The 25,034-nt window shown below is 37.9% G+C and overlaps 1 protein-coding gene across 1 annotated transcript in view; it reads left to right on the top strand.

Annotated features, from left to right (window-relative positions):
* ATP2C1 (ATPase secretory pathway Ca2+ transporting 1) overlaps positions 1–25,034 on the top strand; it is a 209,041-nt gene that overhangs the window by 58,069 nt on the left and 125,938 nt on the right. Inside the window, 4 exon segments of the mRNA XM_053714301.1 lie at positions 4,125–4,193; positions 4,582–4,657; positions 6,371–6,437; positions 10,601–10,725. Coding sequence (XP_053570276.1) covers positions 4,125–4,193; positions 4,582–4,657; positions 6,371–6,437; positions 10,601–10,725 — 337 coding nt within the window.

Genomic DNA, 25,034 nt, shown 5'->3' with positions numbered 1-25,034 from the left:
CCTAACAACATTCTAAAAATGAGGTCTGTAGTGGGAGGCCCAAAAGCGGTCTCATTAAATCATGACACCTTCTACTATTCTCATTACCAACTTAGCTGAGGTCCAAGAGTGGCCTATGAGTTACATTTAGAAGGCCTACATATCGACTGGCATTTTATATCAGGTTACCTACAACTTCCATCATATATGCTTTCATTTCCGGATATTACCTGGGATGTGACCTTTATTATTAGCAAATAATGTGTAACATGTTATGCTTCCGTACTGTATTATCTTCCTTATTCTTTCTTACACAGTTTGTATGTATGCCAAGTTAAAACCTCAATAAAAAATATTTAAAAAAAATAATAATTAAATCCTGTATCAAAAAACAATCACATTGCGCTGCTTTCTGCGTATAGCATCTTATTATCGCCTTTATTTTCGCATGCATGTGTTTTTCAATCAAAGTATTAAGTATTTTGCTTATTTTGTCACAACCTCGCCACCTTATGTTTGGATTTGAGAGCAAATTTCATATACGCCCATGAAACGCCCTTGTTCAGCCCATTTTACGATAAAACAACAATTACGCTGTATTTCTTTCCTGTGTGAAACCTTCATTAAAAATAAAATATATTTAAACAACAAGTACACATTTGTATGTGATTTTTGCATATCCAGTGAACCTAAATTACAGTTTATTTTTTTATGATTTTTGATGCACTGTAACAGTACATTTCCCCCCTGCATATTTATATGTGAATGGTTCAGTTATTCATTTTGTATGATTTTTAAATAACGATTTTAATTGTTCATTTTTGTAATGTCTGCATCTCCTTCCCATACGAAAATGCAGTATACGCCCCTTAGTGAGACACCCTGTTTTAGGGTAGAAAGTGGCTTTAGATAATTCCACCAGGGAAATAGAAGTACTTGCGAGCATTCTTAAATAATCTTGCCTGCCTAGAGACCTTTAGATCAGGAGTTCTCAAGCCAAGTGAACTCAAGGCCCAGTAAATTTTAGCCGGAGCTGTCTAGGGCCCGGTAATCATTGGGAGTGGGTGGTAAAGTGTGGAGAATTTATATATATATATATATATATATATATATATATATATATATATATATATATATATATATACCAATTAATTATATAATTAAACCACTGTACAGAAATGTAATATATATATATATATACTGTATGTGTGTGTGTGTATATATATATATATATATATATATATATATATATATATACACATTGGTGTACAGTGGGTTAATTATATAATAATTCATTGGTGTCAGTGGGATATAAATACATTGGTGTACAGTGGGTAATTATATTATAATTCATTGTGTCAGTGGGATATAAATTCATTAGTATACAGTGGGTTAATTACATAACAATTCATTTGTGTCAGTGGGATCTATATATATATATATATATATATATATATAATGTGTGCATTGGTGTCAGTGGGTTAATTATAATAAAAGACATTCATTGGTGTCAGTGGCCGCCCTAATTATGTTACATCATTAGTGTTAGTGGGCTTACTAACCCGTGAGCCGATCTGGTTCTTCTCACGCTGTGTCAAGCTCCCTGCCGTTACACGATAATAACGCCCGTCCAGAATTTCAGAGCTATGTTGAGTGGTGGGCCTGTCAGAGTGAGCGTCGGGTCACGGCCCACCAGTAGGGCCGTCGCGGCCAGGCAGTGGGCCGCGGCCCGGCTGTTGAGAATCACAGCTTTAGATTATTGGCCCTGGGGATTGGGCAGTGAGTCAGTGTTAAAGGACCACTAAACACAAATTGTAAACTACCTGATTTTGAACCTTCATATCTGAAAATAATTTTACAATGAAAACTGCAGCTTTATTTTGTCAAATAAGTATATTGTTTTATGTTTTGTTCATTTCACTGATTTCCCTGTCCCCCGGAACAAAATAACCCCTGCTAACCAATCACAAACTAATATTTAGATATATCACAAACTCTTAGCACATGTGCAGGTGAGAGAGACTGCTCTGGTTTAGCACTCATTCAACTTAGTTACTATTGCAAGGAATGATTTTCCTATCATGATTGTTGATACAATACTGATAATCCACCCTTTACAAATGTGACTGCTGAGAATCTTAGGGTGAAGTAAACAAAAGCTTGCATAAATTGCCTAAAAGTATTAACCCAAATCTCCCTGGAAGAAAGTAAAACGAGCGCAAATTATTGAAATGTCAAGTTCAATGGTACCTTAAGTAGATGGAAACAATATCAAGACAGTAGAGAAAATATATTTTCTCCCTTCTTTACTGATTTCTTTCTTCCTCCAACAATTAGTTTTAATTTTTTAGTTTGGTGTTGTTGCTGCTTTGAAAGTCACCAATGGGATCATGCAAAACCAGAATAGTGGTTCTCTACTACTAATGTATTATAAGACACTAAAAGCTCTCTGGCTTGTCTGTAAAGATGAGCGAGTAAAGAAAATACGTAGACAAATATAACTTATGTAGTAGTAATGTCACAAACCAGCTGAGTGGCAATGATAATGAATAAACCACATTTTGTGAGGGCGAAAAGCTGTCATGCTTGTTTCACAGGTGGTGTGTTGCACACATACTACCTTATTCTCTCTAGAAGCTAGATCATATGCGTTGTCTGTTAATAAAAGCAAACACTTTGAAATTGTATTATAAAATGCTTAATTATGCATAGTAAAACAACTTAGCAGTATATTTTCATTATTTATGTTGTGTGATTTTATAATTTAAAGGGCCATAATAGCACTTTCTAATATGCTCTAATTCGTTGTAGCATGTCATTTTAAGACTATCAATACTACACTACTGTGTGTTTAGCCCCCAAAAAAGGAGTTAAACGCACAGTAAAAGTGCTGCTCAGACACGTAGAGCACTACTATTCTTGAGCAGAAACCGTTGCTAATCCAGTCAGCATTGCGAGTCCCAAACAGTGCTTCTACTGTGTGTTTAACCCCAGTAGTGTAGGGGAGATACACTAACTAATTAGAGCATGTAATTTTTCAACACTTATGGACCTTTTAAAGAACTATTAAATACAGTAGAACTGTATAATCTGCAACAAATGTCATAAAAAGACAGCACAATAACACTTAAAGGGACGGTAAAGTCATAATTAGAAATTCATGATTCAGACAGATCATACATTTTTAAACAACTTTCCAACTTCTATTATTTAATTTGTTCCTTCTCCTCTGATCATTTGCTGAAAGGTTTATCTAGGAAAGCTCAGGAGCAGCAAAGAACCTAGGTTCTAGCTGCTGATTGGTGCATCCTTCAACAAATAATACCAAGAGAAAGAAGCAAATTTGACAATAGAAATAAACTGGAAAGTTGTTTAAAATTGTATATATGAAAGATTTTTTTTTTTTTTAGGTTTCATGTCCCTTTAAGGCCACTCTCCTCTGTACTGCAATTTCCCTAAAAAATTTTTTTGTAGGAAAACACATTTTAGCTTGAGAGCGGTTTATCTTGCTATGTGGGGTTCTGGACAGACACGTTTTACAATATAATGCTTAAAAAAAAAAAAAAAACACAAATATTTTGTATAATTTCTCTATGTGATGGGCACTTAGAGCCCGATGATCTACACTTTGCCAGATCAGACGTGTTTTTTCACGCTGACCTTTGCAGGGACAGTGGCGAGATGTCTCCAATTAAACTTAACAGAGCTCGCTGGAAAGGGAAACTTCACAATTAAATGAAATCCTGCAACCAATATAAATCGCATTGCGCTGCTTTCTGCATATAGCATCTTACAATCGCCTATATCTTCATATGAATGTGTTTTTCTATTTCAGTTATAAGTATTTTGAGTGTTTTGAGAAAAGCTTGCCACCTTTGCGGGATTAAACACATAGCATTAAGGGGTTGCTAGTCTTATCAATACATGCTATAACAAATAATAGCATGTCATTTTTCGATTATAATGGCCCTTTAATTTAGACTTTATTTTCCATTTAACGCTTACAGACCAACAATCTAACTTGGAACTCAAGATTTCAAGACATTGTAAAATAGTTTACCCTGGGTTAATATTAAGTATGTTAATACTAATATTTATTAAAATATATTAAAGTAAGGCAAACATTTCACTCTTTTGTTTTATAGGGAATAGTCACTGGAACAGGAGAAAACTCAGAATTCGGTGAAGTCTTTAAAATGATGCAAGCCGAAGAAGTAAGTATAGAATGACACAGATTAATGCTGGATTGATGCCCACACCAGTCCTCAATTGCTTTTCATCTCGTTTCCCTGTAAAATCCATATTCAGTGTATATATTGATTGTAGTTGCTCAATTAAAGTATGATCCTTGCAAACCCTGTGTGCAAATTATTTATTATTTGCACTGTTGACTATTATTTGACAGTGTTCAGGAAGCAATCGTGATTGTCAGAAGTCACATTAATCATTCATTGGGTTTTCCTTGTTATCTGTTTATAACCAATGTCATATTGTAGTGAATTGAAGACCAATATCAGCCCCCTTTAGACTTAGACTCATAAATTCTTATTAACGTATTGTTTTTGCTAAATATTTCTCTTTCTATATGTTTAATTCTTCAAGGCACCAAAGACCCCGCTGCAGAAGAGTATGGACATTTTAGGAAAGCAGCTCTCCTTGTATTCATTTGGTATTATAGGTAAGGAACAGTCTACATCAGTCTACACCAGCATTTTTATTGTTTTAAAAGATAGATAATCCCTTTATTACCCATTCCCCAGTTTTGCATAACCAACACCGTTATATTAATATACTTTTTACCTCTGTGATTATCTTTTATCTAAGCATCTTCTGACATCCCCATGATCACATGACTTTTTATTTATTATCGACTTGCATTTTAGCCAATATGTGCTGTGTTGTGCGGACTCTTAAATAACTCCCCAGGCGTGAGCACAATGTTATCTAGCAGTCTTCTGTTGTGAAAATCAAATAGAAAAAATTGTGATGAGGCTGTCTGTAGTGGCTTAGAAACAGGCAGACATTTAGAGGTTTAAATGGACATAAAACAAGTTGGGATAGAGACAAAATATAATAATTATGTACTTTAAAGGGACATTATGCACATTTTTTCTTTTCATAAATGTTTTGTAGCTCTATTTATATAGCCCATAAAGTTTTGTTTTTTTTAAATGTATAGTTTTGCTTATTTTTAAATAACATTTTTCTGATTTTCAGACTCCTAACCAAGCCCCAAAGTTTTATGAGAATACCGTCAGATACCTACTCCAGCTTGCTCCCGTTTGTGTAAAGGGTCTTTTCATATGCAAAAGAAGGGGGAGGGGGGAGTGTCTTATTTACCACTTGCAGTGGGCTTTTTTTAACAGAGCTAAACTGAGAGTTTCTAAGTAAGTTTTTAAACGGTTTTATACTGGATTTTTATATCAGTATCTGTGCATCATATTCTTTATAGTAGTGTCTATTACATGCAGTTATATAAAAATGAGTGTATACTGTCCCTTTAATTACTTTACCTGCAAATTTATACTGCAGTGCCTCGTTCTTTTAAGTTTCCGAATTGTACAGCTCTAACTCCCCACACACAATTCCTTCTATGGCTGCATCTAAATCCACCTTTGAATTGGTAGAATGCAGAAGTAGACACTCATTATCTGCTGGAGCATGTCTAGAAGCAATAAGCTGCTGTGAACTCAGTTGAAATACAATGCCTGTGTTTCTGATGCTAAACACTGATAAGGGGGGGTCAAACTACTCAGACATCATGGCTATGTTACTAATTTTAGCTTATTTTTGAAAATTATTTTAAAATACTTGCCAGCAATTTTTAAACAATTTTTTATGCAAACTTTTTTTTTAACTTAATTAGCCCTTTTAAGATATGCACAGATCTCAACATTTTTGATGGCACTAAAGTTATAAAGTATATTAATATAACAATGTTGGTTGTGCAAAGCTGGGGAATGGGTAGTAAAGGTGTTATCTATCGTTTTAAACAATAACAATTTAGTAGGGCTGTCCCTTTAAATGTGTGCTGTGCTTAAAATATTTCTTGTGTAGGGAGCTGTTTAATATCCCCTGTTTACTGTTCTTGCCAGCCTCTTATCATGGTAGAAAATAATTTCCTACTTAAGGTGTCAGGTGGTATTTTTGTCTTTGTATAATTGGCTGCTTCCCAATTTTCTGCACACAATGGAGAACTGAAACGTTTTGAATTTAAAACTAGCTAAAATATTTAATTTTAACAAATCAGACTCTCGTTATCTGCATTTACCCAGGAACTGATTTATGCCGTAATGCCTATTTAAAAAGTGTAAATCTACATTAAAAAATTCTAATCAGAAATGTTTGTTTTAAACACTACGCTGTAACTTGAATTATTATTTCATTCTAGGTATAATCATGCTTGTGGGCTGGCTGCAGGGAAAACATATACTGGATATGTTCACCATAGGCGTAAGGTGAGCTACAATAAATAAATATGCTGTTTATCTATGCTACATTTAATCCTGTAGGAAAATTATAAACTTTTAATGCTTATAAACAGAATAACAATTTGATTCATATAGTAGACAGTAAAATACAAATAAAGGGGCAGTAAACACCTTGTATTCAGTGTTGCAATAAACAAATTGTTACTGGAGCATACAAAGCTAGCTATGGTCATATCAGTGTTCTCCCCAAGATCTATTTAATGGGTACACCACCTGGCTTATTTTACTGACCAACTATCTAAAATTAGCTAATATTAAAAAAAATTCATTTTTTAAAAAACATCTTTTTATTGAAAGCACTCAAGTTACAGACATTGTAATCTCTGTGATACATTGCAACATAAATAATAATATTGGGCATGGATAAATTGGCAAATACAATAGCAAGCAATAGCTACATATGACTTGTGAAAGTCAAACATGAAGTGCGGTTCAGTCCTTCCAGGTTTTAAAGTTAAATACTATAGAACTTAAACTTTAACGCAGAACATGTTATATTAAAACATATCACATGAATGTGTAAATGTAACAGACAAAAATGGCATGTATTCTTTTGTATTGCACACATTATCATTAAATACATTTATGTTAAATTATGCAATTAATTTGTGCTTTGGATAGCAAAACATTTATATAATATTACACTGCCCTGACCTGGCTACATCATAATGCCAACCAGCTACTTCTTTTATCACCCAGCTACTTCATAATGCCACCCAGCTACTTTATAATGCCACCCGGCTACTTTATAATGCCACCCAGTTACTTTATAATGCCACCCGGCTACTTCATAATACCACCGGGCTACTTCATAATGCCACCCGGCTACTTCATATTGCTACCCGGCTACTTCATAATACCACCCGGCTACTTCATAATACCACCCGGCTACTTCATAATGCCACCGGGCTACTTCATAATGCCACCGGGCTACTTCATAATGCCACCGGGCTACTTCATAATGCCACCCGGCTACTTTATAATGCCGGGTGGCTTGAACATTTTCTGTGTAGAACACTGCTTATGCAAAACCACAATTAAGCACAGGCACGCAAGGTTCAACTGCTAGAGTTCAGTTCTCAAAATTTGAAAACTCATAATTTTCATACTTAAAGGGCCAGTTACAACTAAATTTATTCCTTAAAGGGCCAGTATACTATAAAATAGTTTTTCCCTTAATGTGTTTCCAATCACTTTTTTACCAGCTGGAGAGTATAAAATGTATAAAATTTGCTTTTTAAGGCTTATTTATGTATATGAATTAGCTGATTTTGTGTTTTGAAGCCACAACCTAATAAAATGGGTTGAGCTTGTAGGTATAATCAGATCTCATTACTTTATCACATTGTGTACATATACCTGCTTCATTATCTTATATCTGTCCAATCACCAATTAATGGAGAGAACAATGAAAAATTAACATTTTATTACCTTATCTCTTCTATAACCCACTGGGTGTGTAATTTATTCTACTGGCTGTGATAACACAGCTTGGCCTTGAGGCCAAAAACTTTCAGGATGGGTGGGGATACCACAGGCTAAATAAACTATTTCAAATGCCATTATAAGGTTATTGGAAATACTTGCAAACAATGTAATACACTCCAGCAGGTAAAGTGAATTATTGGGAACAAATTAAAGGGGGAACATTTTTTGAGTAACCTGTCCCTTTAAGCATAGTATTGAGGTTATGCCCCGCCTCCCTCTACTAATAGGTGACGCCATGTTGAAATCTATCTTTCACTACATTGTGTTTGCAGGTATCTAAAGGAGAGTTGTTGTACGTATGCAATGTAACATAGGTTCCATAATGGCAGCACCAATGATCAGAGGGAGCTGCAAAAAATGTATTTAGTATTTAGTGTCCCTTTAAATTGCAGGAAAGAGGAGCAATACAAATAAATATATATGGCAAAATTGTTTTTGTTTTTCATATTTCAAACTGAATGTTGCTTTAATCAGATGTGTGAAACCTACAATATAAAGGGCTCTAGAAGATTGCTGGAATCTACCCTTCTTTACAGGTTATTTATAAATTTAAAGGGACATAACACTCTTATATTCTTGCAATATGCAGGACGATTAGCTGACATTGAAACCTTCACAGTTGCACACATAGCTCTCAGCGGACTTGGGTTCCCTAGATAGATTATTATAGGGTATAATGCAATTTTGACTAATTCCCATCTGCCTGTCCCCTATCCTTCCCCAGCTTTCTTTTGAGATTTCTTTTGCAGTTTTGTGGATGTTATTCCATCATTGTGTACATTTTAAAACTTGTAGGTTACTCCCTGTTACGTAGTTGCTCTCTTGATTTGTTATTTAAACTCCCGTTTTCTAAAATGTAAATAAAATGTTTTAAAAATAAGAAACGTGAAAACAAAAATGCATGTGTGTTGTGTTCAGTTTTTAATAAAGTTGCTTTTTTATATTTTTTGTCAAGAACTCTGCAACTGTCAAATGAGATTATAATGTTATAAAGACCTCATAGTGCCCCTGTTACTAAGGAAACTGTAATCTAAAAACAGGAACAGGCGTTAAACTTGTCTGATATTTTAACACATTGTCTATCACTTAGAGCTAACTCCTCAGTAAATCTGACACTTATCTGACTTTAGTGTGAAAAGCACCACTCTGATTTTGAGAAACATTTAGAATTATACTGGATTGTAATGACATACAGTTAAATATGTCAGTACTTGATTAGGAAAACTTAAAGACCCCCCTCAATTGATTTGAGGAACTGTTATGTTCAAATATCCTTTATGTAGCTAGGTTCAAATATGAAATGCTCTAATATTTCAGACCACGTTTTTGCATTAGTGTCACTTTCTAATCGTGTGTTCAATTCTGTATCTTCTTTATATGTTAAACCGATTTTAAAACATATTTTAATTGTTAGCCTTGTAGTTTGGGAATACATTCTTAAAGGGACAGTCTACACCTTATTTATCTTAACCCTTTGAGTGCTAAGCACTTTCCCACCTGGGTGCTAAGGTTTTCTTAAAGGGTTTTTTATTTTTAATATTTTTAAAAATATATATATATTTTTTTTATTTCTTTCAGATCCCCAAGACTTACACCGTTAGAAAGGTTAGGCGATTACCTTTCCAACGGTGGGTCTTGGGGGTCTGTAGCTGCTTAGATGCCTGAGATACAGGCTTCTAAGCAGCATGCCCCCTGCTCCTATATTTAACATTGTTAATGTTAAATAAAGTTGCGTGGTGACATCATCACGTTTATTGCGCGTGACGTCACCACGCAAAACGGAAGCCCCGGCGATGCCTTTCATTATGCAGCACCGATCGCCAGGGTAGGAGCGGGTGGGAGCCCCCAGATCATCCTCAAGTTGGGAGAGTGCTAGTGACGACTCTGAGCCGTCATTAGCACCAGAGTGGGAAACTCTGTGACGGCTCAGAGCCATCATTAGCACTCAAGGGGTTAAAGGGACACTGAACCCAAATTTTTTCTTTCATGATTCAGATAGAGTATGACATTTTAAGCAACTTTCTAATTTACTCCTATTATCAAATTTTCTTCGTTCTCGTGCTGTCTTTATTTTAAAAGCAAGAATGTAAATCTTAGCAGCCAGCCCATTTTAGGTTCAGCACCATGGATAGCACTTGCTTATTGAAGGCTTACATTTACCCACCAATAAGCAAGCATAACCCAGGTTCTCAACCAAAAATGAGCTGGCTCCTATGCATCACATTCCTGCTTTTAAAATAAAGATAGCAAGAGAACGAAGAAAAATTGATAATAGGAGTAAATTAGAAAGTTGCTTAAAATTGCATGCTCTATCTGAATCGTCATAGAAAAAATTTGGGTTTAGTTTCTCTTTAAAGTCTTACTTTAGATTAAGATTAGAGTGTCTTGCTTTTAAAAAAGGTGGTGTCTAAATGAAGTTCTTAAACAGGCCAGGAGTTTTCTTCTTGAATACAAATACATTGATCGAGTTCATCTATTCTGCATAAGCCCCATGCAGGGAAATTATGTCATTTTGCGAGCCTGTTACTCACAATGGTTGAGTATAGCAGATACGTTTTCTCTTCCATATTGAATTGACAATTTTAGAATATTATAAAAGCACTTGTGTGTATTTGTTTAACATCTTTTTATTTACTTTTCAGTTTGGCGGTGGCAGCTATACCTGAAGGTCTTCCGATTGTAGTAACGGTAACATTGGCCCTTGGTGTGATGAGAATGGTGAAGAAAAGAGCCATTGTAAAGAAACTTCCAATTGTAGAAACTCTTGGTATGAATTCCAAAATTGCATATAGACAACAAAATATTTTTCCAGCTTTGAGCACTATATGCTGTTTGAACTGCCAAGATTACAGCTTGCGTTGCTGAGAAAATAGATTATTCAGCAGTGCATCTATATATAAGTGCCATTATATAAGCGTGTAGCTTAAAGGCACATAAAACCCAGCAGTTTCCTTTCATGATTCAGATTGAGCATACACTTTTAAGCAACTTTTCAATTTACTTCTATCATCCTATTTGCTTCATTCTTTTGCTATCCTTTGTTGAAGGAGCAGCAATGCACTACTGGGAGCTAGCTGAAAACATTGGGTGAGACAATGACAAGAGGCATATATGTGCAGCCACCAATCAGCAGCTAGCTCCCAGTAGTGCATTGCTGCTCCTTCAACAAAGAATACCAAGAGAATTAAGAAAATATGATCAAGTAAATTGGAAAGTTGTTTAAAGGGACAGTATACACCAATTTTCATATAACTGCATGTAATAGACACTACTATAAAGAATAAGATGCACAGATACTGATAAAAAAAATCCAGTATAAAACTGTTTAAAAACTTACTAAGAAGCTCTCAGTTTAGCTCTGTAAAAAAAGCAGCTGGAAAGCCCACTGCAAGTGGGAAATAAGACACTCCTCCCTCCCCCTTCTTTTGCATATGAAATGACCCTTTACACAAACAGGAGCAAGCTGGAGTAGGTATCTGACGGTATTCAAATAAAACTTTGGGGCTTGGTTAGGAGTCTGAAAATCAGAGCAATGTTATTTAAAAATGAGCAAAACTATACATTTAAAAAAAACAAAACTTTATGGGCTATATAAATAGATCATCTACAAAACATTTATGCAAAGAAAAAATGGGTGTATAATGGCCCTTTAAAATTACATCTTTGAATTAACAGTTTTTAATTTTGACTTTACTGCATTTTTAATACCATTTCACAGGCACTCTGCTGTGTAATCAAATCACAAAGGATTTAATAAACATGGTGCTGCATTCCTTTTGTATAAGTGGTTAATCATTATTTATGAGAATATCAGTCTTGTAGCTTGCAGGCTGCTTTGGTTAATTACTCTGTAGCTTATTGTTTATAAAGACAGTAGACTCTTACAAAAATACTTTTTATTATCAAATTTACTTTGTTCATATGCTTAATAGCAGTAATGCACTACTGGGAGCTAGCTGGTGGTTGGTGACTACTCACATATTCCTCTTGTCATTGGCTTACCAGATGTGTTCAGCTAGGTCCCAGTAGTTCATTGCTGCTTTGGGGCTGACTTTAACCATATGTTGAGCAGATTAGAGCATTTTCCCTTTTATGTCCCTTTATAAAAATAAATAAATTCTAATTACAGGAACATTTGATTTAAAGGGACACTCAGGTTTTATTAATATTTAATGATTCAGATACAGCATGTCATTTTAAACAACTTTCCAATTTACTTCCATTAAAAAAAATGTGCACAGTCTTTTATATTTACACTTTTTTTGAGTCACCAGCTCCTACTGAGCATGTGCAAGAACTCAGACTATACGTATATGCATTTGTGATTAGCTGATTGCTATCACATGGTACAGGGGGAGTGGAAATATACATAACTTTGAAATGTGTTAGAAAAGAATCTACTACTCATTTGAAATTCAGAGTAAATGTTATTGTATTGTCTTATCTTGCATTTGTTGATTATGCAAATCTGCTGTGTTTACTGGTCCTTTAATATAGAAATATAGATTTTGATAGTAGATAAGAACCATCGACCCAACAAGTCTACCCCAAATTTCCTAAAAGTCTAAGCTTAGTTCATTAGCCTTATGCTTAACCACAGTGTTTGTCGTTACTACCTCTAAAAGAAGGTTTTTCTTTCCATAAGGCAGGGAGAGTCCACGACTTCATTCCTTACTGTTGGGAAATACAAGACCTGGCCACCAGGAGGAGGCAAAGACACCTCAGCCAAAGGCTTAAATATCCCTCCCACTTCCCCTATCCCCCCCAGTCATTCTTTGCCCTTTGTCACTAGAGGAGGATGGCAGAGAAGTGTCAGAAGATTCGGATAGTCCTTAACGGGTATGTTCCCTTCAAAAGAGGACATGAGTTTTAAGTAATTATATAAACCTCTCAGTGAGAGTATTGATGAAAGTAAGAGTCTGGAGATGCAGGGAAAGTTTTTCTGCGAAGCCATCCAGACTGTCTAACAACTCCTGAGCAATCAGTGTTAACAAGTTACACTGCTTGCTTTTCCACACTCGGGTCCCTGTCAGAGCATCGCTAAAAGGCTGTCACACTTGAGAGACTGTATCTGTTCCACAGCACGGATCCTGGAGGGTAAGTCTGTGTTACTTTCATATAGCAGGGACGCCTTATATAGGGTCACAGTGTGACTCCTTTATACCTTAGTAGGATCGAGGGTTAATATCTCGTCAGTGGGAGTTTATTGGGAACAGTTTATATACTGCTTTAACATTTGTGAAGAACATTTTCAGGGCTCATTTAGACTGTGTACTTTTGGATGGAACAGGCAGGTTTCACTTTCACTTTTGTGAGTTGCGCAGCTCATAATAGCTTTGCACACTTTTTCATAGCAGTGGAGGTCCTGTCTTGCACACCATATGACCGGGTGCTGCTTCATTCACTTCCTTACGATCCTGCTGCAGACAGCACTCCTGAGGAGCGTTTCTTGATAACTTGTCTGGGTCTAGGAGGTGGTGAGTGCCCCAGCCATTGGTGTTGTAAAGGTGCCTTTGTTTATTTAAAACGTTTATTTTTGTTTCGTTTTTTTTTTTCTTTCTACTGTGGGATTGCATACCTACTATGGAGGACTCTGATAATACGTTAGAAGTCCCATTCCTTCTGTAGTGATTAATACCTGCTTATATTGTGAGGAGGCCATGGTTTGCCCACCTGCTCAATTTTGTTCCATTTGCCTAGGTACTGTTTTAAAGTCTAAGAAGTGAGATAAGTCTGCTATTAACCCTAGCGCTGTTAGTCCCTCTGAGCCATCAACCTCTCAGGATTCTGTGACCCGAGAGATTACTACCCTTTTCTACCCTAAGTGGTTCACATGCAGTTCCCCGCGACACAGCTATTTCTCTATCTGCAGGGGGCTTTTTTCCTGTAGACTTTACAGCGCAGTTACAATCGGCGGTGTCCGCGGCTCTGAGTGCCCTACCTATCTCTGGGAAACGTAAGAGAAAGGTTAAACACAGTTCTCCTGTTTTAGACTCATCTAATTTCCATACCGATCTAGCTTGTATGTCCCAGCTATTCTAAGCTTACATTCCTGATTTTCAAATAAAGGTACCAAGAAAATGAAGAATAATTGATAAGAGTAAATTTAGAAATTTGCTGAAAATGGCATGCTCTATCTGAATCATGAAATGAAAAAAATGTTTGGGTTTCATATCCCTTTAAGCTCTGTAAGCAAGTGCTGTGTTAAAAATGCTGATGCAAATGACAAACTTACAATTTTGAAACAGCTTTAGCTTTTACCAGAAGCATTTTTGCTAATACAAGTATATTGCAAAAATACTTCTTCTCAAAATTGAATTGCACACATGTACCTTCCAATTTTGGCTGACATGTCCATTTAAGAATTCTACCCACTTTACATTTTTTTGAGTCTATACCACTGGTTTTCAAATCTGTCCTCAGGCCTCCCTAACAGGCCAGATTTTGATGATATCTGAGCTAGAGCACATTTAAAATGTGGTTATTAACCTGCTCTCACACAAGGTAATTTGGAAAATATGGCCTGAGGACAGGTTATTATAACTTTTTTGTCTTTACAGCATGTGCTACTTCTTTGGAAAACAATATTGGTTCCCCTTTGTTTTACTTTTACAGACATGCTTAATACAGTGTGCAATTGCATCTAAAACGGCATCCTTGGCAATTTTGTTGTGCTTTTCCTTTTATGTTTGTCTCTCTCCCTGCAACCAGACATATAACTTGCAGTTAAACAACATACAAATTAAGTTTGTAAGTTTCACTGTTAAAATAAATTGGCAAAAGTTTCAGAAATGTAAATGTTATAGCTCCATAACAGTGCAGCTCCTACATTAAAGGGACAGTCTACACCAGAATTGTTTTTATTTTAAGAGATAGATAATCCCTTTATTACCCATTCCCCAGTTTTGCATAACCAACACAGTTATATTAATATACTTTTTATATACCTAATTACCTTGTATCTAAGCCTCTTCTGACAGCCCCCTGATCACATGACTTTTTATTATCTATTGACTTGCATTTTAGCCAATTAGTGCTGTGTTGGGCTGATTCTTAAAGGGATAGTAACCCCAAATATTTTATTTCATGATCCAGATAGAGCATATAATTTTAAGCAACTTTCTAATTTACTCCTATTATCAATTGTTCTTTGTTCTCTTGGTATCTTTATTTGAAAAAGCAGGAATGAAAGCTTTGGAGCCGGCCTATATTTGGTTCAGTACCCTGGACAGGGCTTGCTGATTGGTGGCTACATTTAGCCATCCAATCAGCAAGTGCAACCCAGGTTCATCATGAAAAAAAATTTGGTTTAGTATCCCTTTAAATAACTCAAGGGGCGTGAGCACAATGTTATCAATATGGCCCACATGAACAAGCAGTCTCCTGTTGTGAAAATAAAATAAAAAAGCATGTGATAAGGGGCTGTCTGTAGTGGCTTAGAAACAGGCAGACATTTAGTGGTTTAAATGTTACAAAGTATATTAATAAAACAATGTTGGTTGTGCAAAGCTGGGGAATGGGTAGTAAAGGCGTTATCTGCCTTTTTAAACAATAACAATTTTAGTGTTGACTGTCCCTTTAAATGCTGATTTTGTTGTATTGCTCTATATCATTTTCACTGAGTAGTAAAGCTGATTCCCCCCCCCCTCACTTCAGTTATAAAAACACACAGCTTGTTGGGTTGTATGACAAGTGACTCCTCACTTATCGATTACCAAAATGTTAAGATTCTGAAGGTTTGATGGTATTAAAAAAAAATATCAAAACAGAAATAAAGAACAAAGTGTTGACAGTATAAAAGCTATTTATGGCCTATATTTTGTAGATGTGCAAATATATATACATTGTTATATGTTGTGCAAACAAGCAACACTGTTATCATCAGTTTCTGGCATCCAGCTAGTTTCTACACTGAATATATTAGAACGGAAGTGCAACTGTAAATATATTTGTTAGAAATCTTTAGTTGCACTTCATTTCTGATATATCTGTTGTCTAAACTTGCTGAATACCTGAAATGGTTGTACAGCGAGTCAAGAATTACGAATATTTGTAAATGTTCAATAGTTTGCTTATTGAGAACCCTAGCTGCACGTGGTCTTACGAGCAAATGATGCTTATTAATGCAATAAACAATTGTGTTTTTAAAGTGACATAATGCAAAAATAAAATGCTGTAATGTGTTAGAGCAGACATACTTGTGTAGCTATGTTTCTTTTATGGAATTGGCAAGAGTCCATTCCTACCAGGAGGAGGCAAAGTTTCCCAAACCTCAAAATGCCTATAAATACACCTTTCCCCCCACACCCACAACTCAGTTTTACAAACTTTGCCTCCTATGGAGGTGGTGAAGTAAGTTTGTGCTTGATTTTTATGATTTCTTCTATGATAAGCGCTTCTAAGCATTCTGAAGCCCAATTCCTCTCAGAGCACAGTGTTTGTACTTTGAGGGATGTGAAGAGAGTATCGCCTATTTCTCCAACATAGGTGTGTCCGGTCCACGGCGTCATCCTTACTTGTGGGATATTCTCTTCCCCAACAGGAAATGGCAAAGAGCCCAGCAAAGCTGGTCACATGATCCCTCCTAGGCTCCGCCTACCCCAGTCATTCTCTTTGCCGTTGTACAGGCAACATCTCCACGGAGATGGCTTAGAGTTTTTTAGTGTTTAACTGTAGTTTTTCATTATTCAATCAAGAGTTTGTTATTTTCAAATAGTGCTGGTACGTACTATTTACTCAGAAACAGAAAAGAGATGAAGAATTCTGTTTGTATGAGGAAAATGATTTTAGCAACCGTAACTAAAATCCATGGCTGTTCCACACAGGACTGTTGAGAGCAATTAACTTCAGTTGGGGGAACAGTTTGCAGTCCTTTGCTGCTTGAGGTATGACACATTCTAACAAGACGATGTAATGCTGGAAGCTGTCATTTTCCCTATGGGATCCGGTAAGCCATGTTTATTACGATTGTAAATAAGGGCTTCACAAGGGCTTATTTAGACTGTAGACCTTTTTTGGGCTAAATCGATTGATATTAACACTTATTTAGCCTTGAGGAATCATTTATTCTGGGTATTTTGATATAATAATATCGGCAGGCACTGTTTTAGACACCTTATTCTTTAGGGGCTTTCCCAAAGCATAGGCAGAGACTCATTTTCGCGCCGGTGTTGCGCACTTGTTTTTGAGAGGCATGGCATGCAGTCGCATGTGAGAGGAGCTCTGATACTTATAAAAGACTTCTGAAGGCGTCATTTGGTATCGTATTCCCCTTTGGGTTTGGTTGGGTCTCAGCAAAGCAGATACCAGGGACTGTAAAGGGGTTAAAGCTTAAAACGGCTCCGGTTCCGTTATTTTAAGGGTTAAAGCTTCCAAAATTGGTGTGCAATATTTTCAAGGCTTTAAGACACTGTGGTGAAAGTTTGGTGAATTTTGAACAATTCCTTCATGTTTTTTCGCAATTGCAGTAATAAAGTGTGTTCAGTTTAAAATTTAAAGTGACAGTAACGGTTTTATTTCAAAACGTTTTTTGTACTTTCTTATCAAGTTTATGCCTGTTTAACATGTCTGAACTACCAGATAGACTGTGTTCTGAATGTGGGGAAGCCAGAATTCCTATTCATTTAAATAAATGTGATTTATGTGATAATGACAATGATGCCCAAGATGATTCCTCAAGTGAGGGGAGTAAGCATGGTACTGCATCATTCCCTCCTTCGTCTACACGAGTCTTGCCCACTCAGGAGGCCCCTAGTACATCTAGCGCGCCAATACTCCTTACTATGCAACAATTAACGGCTGTAATGGATAATTCTGTCAAAAACATTTTAGCCAAAATGAACCCTTGTCAGCGTAAGCGTGGATGCTCTGTTTTAGTTACTGAAGAGCATGACGACGCTGATATTAATATCTCTGAAGGGCCCCTAACCCAATCTGAGGGGGCCAGGGAGGTTTTGTCTGAGGGAGAAATTACTGATTTAGGGAACATTTCTCAGCAGGCTGAATCTGATGTGATTACTTTTAAATTTAAATTGGAACATCTCCGCATTTTGCTTAAGGAGGTATTATCCACTCTGGATGATTGTGAAAATTTGGTCATCCCAGAGAAACTATGTAAAATGGACAAGTTCCTAGAGGTGCCGGGGCTCCCAGAAGCTTTTCCTATACCCAAGCGGGTGGCGGACATTGTTAATAAAGAATGGGAAAGGCCCGGTATTCCTTTCGTCCCTCCCCCCATATTTAAAAAATTGTTTCCTATGGTCGACCCCAGAAAGGACTTATGGCAGTCAGTCCCCAAGGTCGAGGGAGCGGTTTCTACTTTAAACAAACGCACCACTATTCCCATAGAGGATAGTTGTGCTTTCAAAGATCCTATGGATAAAAAATTAGAAGGTTTGCTTAAAAAGATGTTTGTTCAGCAGGGTTACCTTCTACAACCCATTTCATGCATTGTCCCTGTCACTACAGCCGCATATTTCTGGTTTGATGAACTGATTAAGGTGCTCGATAGTGACTCTCCTCCTTATGAGGAGATTATGGACAGAGTCAATGCTCTCAAATTGGCTAATTCTTTCACTCTAGACGCCTCTTTGCAATTGGCTAAGTTAGCGGCTAAGAATTCTGGGTTTGCTATTGTGGCGCGCAGAGCGCTTTGGTTGAAATCTTGGTCGGCTGATGCGTCTTCCAAGAACAAGCTACTAAACATTCCTTTCAAGGGGAAAACGCTGTTTGGTCCTGACTTGAAAGAGATTATCTCTGATATCACTGGGGGTAAGGGCCATGCCCTTCCTCAGGATCGGCCTTTCAAGGCAAAAAATAGACCTAATTTTCGTCCCTTTAGTAAAAACGGACCAGCCCAAGGTGCTACGTCCTCTAAGCAAGAGGGTAATACTTCTCAGGCCAAGCCAGCTTGGAGACCAATGCAAGGCTGGAACAAGGGAAAGCAGGCCAAGAAACCTGCCACTGCTACCAAGACAGCATGAAATATTGGCCCCCGATCCGGGACCGGATCTGGTGGGGGGCAGACTCTCTCTCTTCGCTCAGGCTTGGGCAAGAGATGTTCTGGATCCTTGGGCACTAGAAATAGTCTCCCAGGGTTATCTTCTGGAATTCAAGGGACTTCCCCCAAGGGGGAGGTTCCACAGGTCTCAGTTGTCTTCAGACCACATAAAAAGACAGGCGTTCTTACATTGTGTAGAAGACCTGTTAAAAATGGGAGTGATTCATCCTGTTCCATTGAGAGAACAAGGGATGGGGTTCTACTCCAATCTGTTCATAGTTCCCAAAAAAGAGGGAACGTTCAGACCAATCCTAGATCTCAAGATCTTAAACAAATTTCTCAAGGTCCCATCGTTCAAGATGGAAACCATTCGAACTATCCTTCCTTCCATCCAGGAAGGTCAATTCATGACCACGGTGGATTTAAAGGATGCGTATCTACATATTCCTATCCACAAGGAACATCATCGGTTCCTAAGGTTTGCATTCCTGGACAAACATTACCAGTTCGTGGCGCTTCCTTTCGGATTAGCCACTGCTCCAAGGATTTTCACAAAGGTACTAGGGTCCCTTCTAGCGGTGCTAAGACCAAGGGGCATTGCAGTAGTACCTTACCTGGACGACATTCTGATTCAAGCGTCGTCCCTCCCTCGAGCAAAGGCTCACACGGACATTGTCCTGGCCTTTCTCAGATCTCACGGCTGGAAAGTGAACGTGGAAAAGAGTTCTCTATCCCCGTCAACAAGGGTTCCCTTCTTGGGAACAATTATAGACTCCTCAGAAATGAGGATTTTTCTAACAGAGGCCAGAAAGACAAAACTTCTGGACTCTTGTCGAATTCTTCATTCCGTTCCTCTTCCTTCCGTAGCTCTGTGCATGGAAGTGATCGGGTTGATGGTAGCGGCAATGGACATAGTTCCTTTTGCGCGCATTCATCTAAGACCATTACAACTGTGCATGCTCAGTCAGTGGAATGGGGACTATACAGACTTGTCTCCAAAGATACAAGTAAATCAGAGGACCAGAGACTCACTCCGTTGGTGGCTGTCCCTGGACAACCTGTCACGAGGGATGACATTCCGCAGACCAGAGTGGGTCATTGTCACGACCGACGCCAGTCTGATGGGCTGGGGCGCGGTCTGGGGATCCCTGAAAGCTCAGGGTCTTTGGTCTCGGGAAGAATCTCTTCTACCGATAAATATTCTGGAACTGAGAGCGATATTCAATGCTCTCAAGGCTTGGCCTCACCTAGCGAGGACCAAGTTCATACGGTTTCAATCAGACAACATGACGACTGTTGCGTACATCAACCATCAGGGGGGAACAAGGAGTTCCCTAGCGATGGAAGAAGTGACCAAGATTATTCTGCCCAAGTCACTCAACTATGGGGCATTCCAGACATGGATCTGATGGCCTCTCGTCAGAACTTCAAAGTTCCTTGCTACGGGTCCAGATCCAGGGATCCCAAGGCGGCTCTAGTGGATGCACTAGTAGCACCTTGGACCTTCAAACTAGCTTATGTGTTCCCGCCGTTTCCTCTCATCCCCAGGCTGGTAGCCAGGATCAATCAGGAGAGGGCGTCGGTGATCTTGATAGCTCCTGCGTGGCCACGCAGGACTTGGTATGCAGATCTGGTGAATATGTCATCGGCTCCACCTTGGAAGCTACCTTTGAGACGAGACCTTCTTGTTCAGGGTCCGTTCGAACATCCGAATCTGGTTTCACTCCAGCTGACTGCTTGGAGATTGAACGCTTGATTTTATCGAAGCGAGGTTTCTCAGATTCTGTTATCGATACTCTTGTTCAGGCCAGAAAGCCTGTAACTAGAAAGATTTACCACAAAATTTGGAAAAAATATATCTGTTGGTGTGAATCTAAAGGATTCCCTTGGGACAAGGTTAAGATTCCTAGGATTCTATCCTTCCTTCAAGAAGGATTGGAAAAAGGATTATCGGCAAGTTCCCTGAAGGGACAGATTTCTGCCTTGTCGGTGTTACTTCACAAAAAACTGGCAGCTGTGCCAGATGTTCAAGCCTTTGTTCAGGCTCTGGTTAGAATCAAGCCTGTTTACAAGCCTTTGACTCCTCCTTGGAGTCTCAATTTAGTTCTTTCAGTTCTTCAGGGGGTTCCGTTTGAACCCTTACATTCCGTTGATATTAAGTTATTATCTTGGAAAGTTTTGTTTTTAGTTGCAATTTCTTCTGCTAGAAGAGTTTCAGAATTATCTGCTCTGCAGTGTTCTCCTCCTTATCTGGTGTTCCATGCAGATAAGGTGGTTTTACGTACTAAACCTGGTTTTCTTCCAAAAGTTGTTTCTAACAAAAACATTAACCAGGAGATTATCGTACCTTCTCTGTGTCCGAAACCAGTTTCAAAGAAGGAACGCTTGTTGCACAATTTGGATGTTGTTCGCGCTCTAAAATTCTATTTAGATGCTACAAAGGATTTTAGACAAACATCTTCCTTGTTTGTTGTTTATTCAGGTAAAAGGAGAGGTCAAAAAGCAACTTCTACCTCTCTCTCTTTTTGGATTAAAAGCATCATCAGATTGGCTTACGAGACTGCCGGACGGCAGCCTCCCGAAAGAATCACAGCTCATTCCACTAGGGCTGTGGCTTCCACATGGGCCTTCAAGAACGAGGCTTCTGTTGATCAGATATGTAGGGCAGCGACTTGGTCTTCACTGCACACTTTTACCAAATTTTACAAGTTTGATACTTTTGCTTCTTCTGAGGCTATTTTTGGGAGAAAGGTTTTGCAAGCCGTGGTGCCTTCCATTTAGGTGACCTGATTTGCTCCCTCCCTTCATCCGTGTCCTAAAGCTTTGGTATTGGTTCCCACAAGTAAGGATGACGCCGTGGACCGGACACACCTATGTTGGAGAAAACAGAATTTATGTTTACCTGATAAATTTCTTTCTCCAACGGTGTGTCCGGTCCACGGCCCGCCCTGGTTTTTTAATCAGGTCTGATAATTTATTTTCTTTAACTACAGTCACCACGGTACCATATGGTTTCTCCTATGCTATTATTCCTCCTTAACGTCGGTCGAATGACTGGGGTAGGCGGAGCCTAGGAGGGATCATGTGACCAGCTTTGCTGGGCTCTTTGCCATTTCCTGTTGGGGAAGAGAATATCCCACAAGTAAGGATGACGCCGTGGACCGGACACACCGTTGGAGAAAGAAATTTATCAGGTAAACATAAATTCTGTTTTTTATGGTTTCTCTCACGTGAATTTTTTTTCAAGGGTTCTGTTATCGGTCGTAGGCAGGGCCGTCTTTAATATTGACTGGACTCTGGGCAAACATTTTCTCCCCCCCCCCCCCCATGCAATTTTGCTCTCCACCCCAACATCACAAAAAACAACTAAATCAATTTATTTTATAATTTTTTATTTTTTTTAAATTATTAACCCAGCAGTGGATCATCCACTACTGGGCTAATCGTTTAAAAAAAAAAAAAAAATTAAATTGCAATATGTGAAACTGGACCTAAGCAGTACTAATAAGTAAATATATAAATGACTCCACTGTGGATTAATTTAATATGCTTTTGAATGTGATTCTGGTGTGAGGCTAGCTGGTTAAAGAGATTTAGGGCTGGTTAAAGAGATTTAGGGCAGCCAACAGGAGCAAAGCAAGGTAAAGACTGAGGAGGAAGCATGGATGTGCAGACAAATATAAGATTACTGACTGGGACAGCAAAACTACTATGGGAAGCTGTAAAATCTGAGACAGATAGAAAACATAACTATAAAAATAAACCTTACCTTAATGTGTGAAGTATCAGCATGACACTATACATCAGCCACAGCAGCACATGTCACTTCTTTGCTAGGAACAAGTTCCCTTCTCACCCTGCACTAGACAATGCTGCATGGGGGAGGGGCATGTGCGCTCACTTATTCTTCCCACTGACACCTTTCTACAAAGCACTGTTCACCTAACAATCTTCAGTTTGTTTATCTTAGGGCCACAGCAGAAAGTGCAGGGCTAAGGGGACCAGCAGACTAGATGCTGTCTGCCCAAGGCTGCATGGATACAGTGTGAGATGCGTCACACAGCCTCAAGACTGAAGAGAGCAGTGTGTGCAGCTGCACAGATGCTCAAATCCTCACGTGCCTGCCACTCCAGCTTTCTGCTGCATGCGCGTATCAGCCCTACCCAGAAACAATCCCCACATCAGAGCAGTTACCTAAGTGGCAACCCCAGCAGGACCTTTTCTGATGCAGTGGGATTGGCTGGATGCCGAGTTAGGGTTTAGCATTCAGTGCTGCACAGTGCACATCTAAAACAGCACATGGCACTAGTTACACATGACACTGGCACCGTCTGGCACAGTTTTTTTTACAAATAAATATAAGCAGAGAACTTTTGACTGTGACAGTATTAGGACTGACTGTGTGTTTCAGTATAGGAATCATGCTTGGGAAAGTTTATTTAAACTTTTTTTCTTACCTGGGGTTTTCAGTTTTTTTCTAATTTGACTGTTTTTTCAATTTTTTCACTGGCAAATCTAGGCTCGCGAGGATGCAAAATGCTGTTATTTATTGCGTCATTCTTGGTGCAAATTTATTTTGGTGCAAAGTTGCGCCTTTGATGGTGCAATTTCGTAATTTCCTGCGTCTTTGTTGACGCTAGTTGTTTTGGCGCAAGGTTACATTTTGTTATGATGTGAGTTGCGTTATTTCCTGGTGTTGGTTTTGCAGCAATTTTTTTTTTACTTCATTTTGAGTAATGCGTCATTCTTGGCGCCAAAATGTAGTTATTTTACCCCTCTCTATTGTTTGCTGTTTTCATGATTTTTGAAAGCTATTATGCCTGCTTTTTGATTTTATTTTTTTGTTTTTAAAAAAAAAAAATAAAAAAAAATTACTATCTTTGTTTTTTCCTATCTACTGAAACTGTTACATTGCGGAAATTTAACGTTTTGCCTAATGTTATTTTTCTTTTTCTGTTACATTTTGCGAGAGGTCTCATTCTGATCCTGACTCTGATGTTACTGTGGAAACTATGATGCCCTGAAACAATTCTTCAAAGCCAAGTGTTATTTTCATTATTAAGCTGTTATTTTCTTCAGCTCAATTATGTGGCTTTTATTTATCATGTTTCTATATGTACAATGGCATTTACTGTTTTTACTTACTCAGTTCATGTACTTGATTTCATCTGCAAATATCATATGTTATTGCTTTTATCATAAAGGTTATGCCTGCTATTATGCCTTTTAAGTAAACTTACAAGGTCTTTTCAAAATTGTTAAGTTCTAATTAATTTTATTCTGACCGACAGCATACTTAAAGGGACAAGCCACCCACATTTTTTCTTTTATGATTTAGAAAGAGAATGCAATTTTAAACATCTTTCTAATTTACTTATATTATCTAATTTGTTTTATTCTCCAAACAATTAGTAATTGTCAATACATATTAAAAAGAGGAATAAATTGTTACAGAGTAGGCTGCCAAAAAAAAAAGATCATATAAGTACATAATACAGTTAAATGACAAATTACTCGTGAAATACATGCAATAAACGCTGTTCAAACAGTACACCCACTATAAGATATAAGCGGCCACTTTTGGACCGCAAAGATGCTGTAACATAATATAAAGCAGGTGAGCATTGATGTGACAGGGCCACTCATGGACCCCTAATGGAGAACCTCTTTTATTTTTAGAACTATAGTTAGGATATATTGTAGTAAGGATTATAAAGAATTACAAATGGGTAAGATGAAAGCAAGCTACCTATATATATGGAAATAATAATATAACCTGCGGGGAGCTCATGATATGGGTAAGAGCCAACTTAAGTCATTGCCTGAATGTAGGGTCTTCTTGAACCGAAAGGGGTGTGCCCAGTCTAAATTATTATAGTTAGGGATATTTAAAGGTTACCCTGTGGAAGCTGATAAAAGTGGGTGGGAAACATATTCCTCGGATTGACCTATTATCCAATCTCACCGAAGGACCCCTGATACAATATAAAGATTAAAATAGAAGAAGAGTCCCCTGATTATGTTCTAATGCTCCATAAAATACATTCGTCATTGTATGTGTACAAACACTGAACAAA

The sequence above is a fragment of the Bombina bombina genome, chromosome 5 (assembly GCF_027579735.1).
Source record: "Bombina bombina isolate aBomBom1 chromosome 5, aBomBom1.pri, whole genome shotgun sequence".
Classification (NCBI taxonomy): domain Eukaryota; kingdom Metazoa; phylum Chordata; class Amphibia; order Anura; family Bombinatoridae; genus Bombina; species Bombina bombina.
Note: the sequence above shows the minus strand (reverse complement) of the source record. Positions and strands in the feature narration are given on the sequence as shown.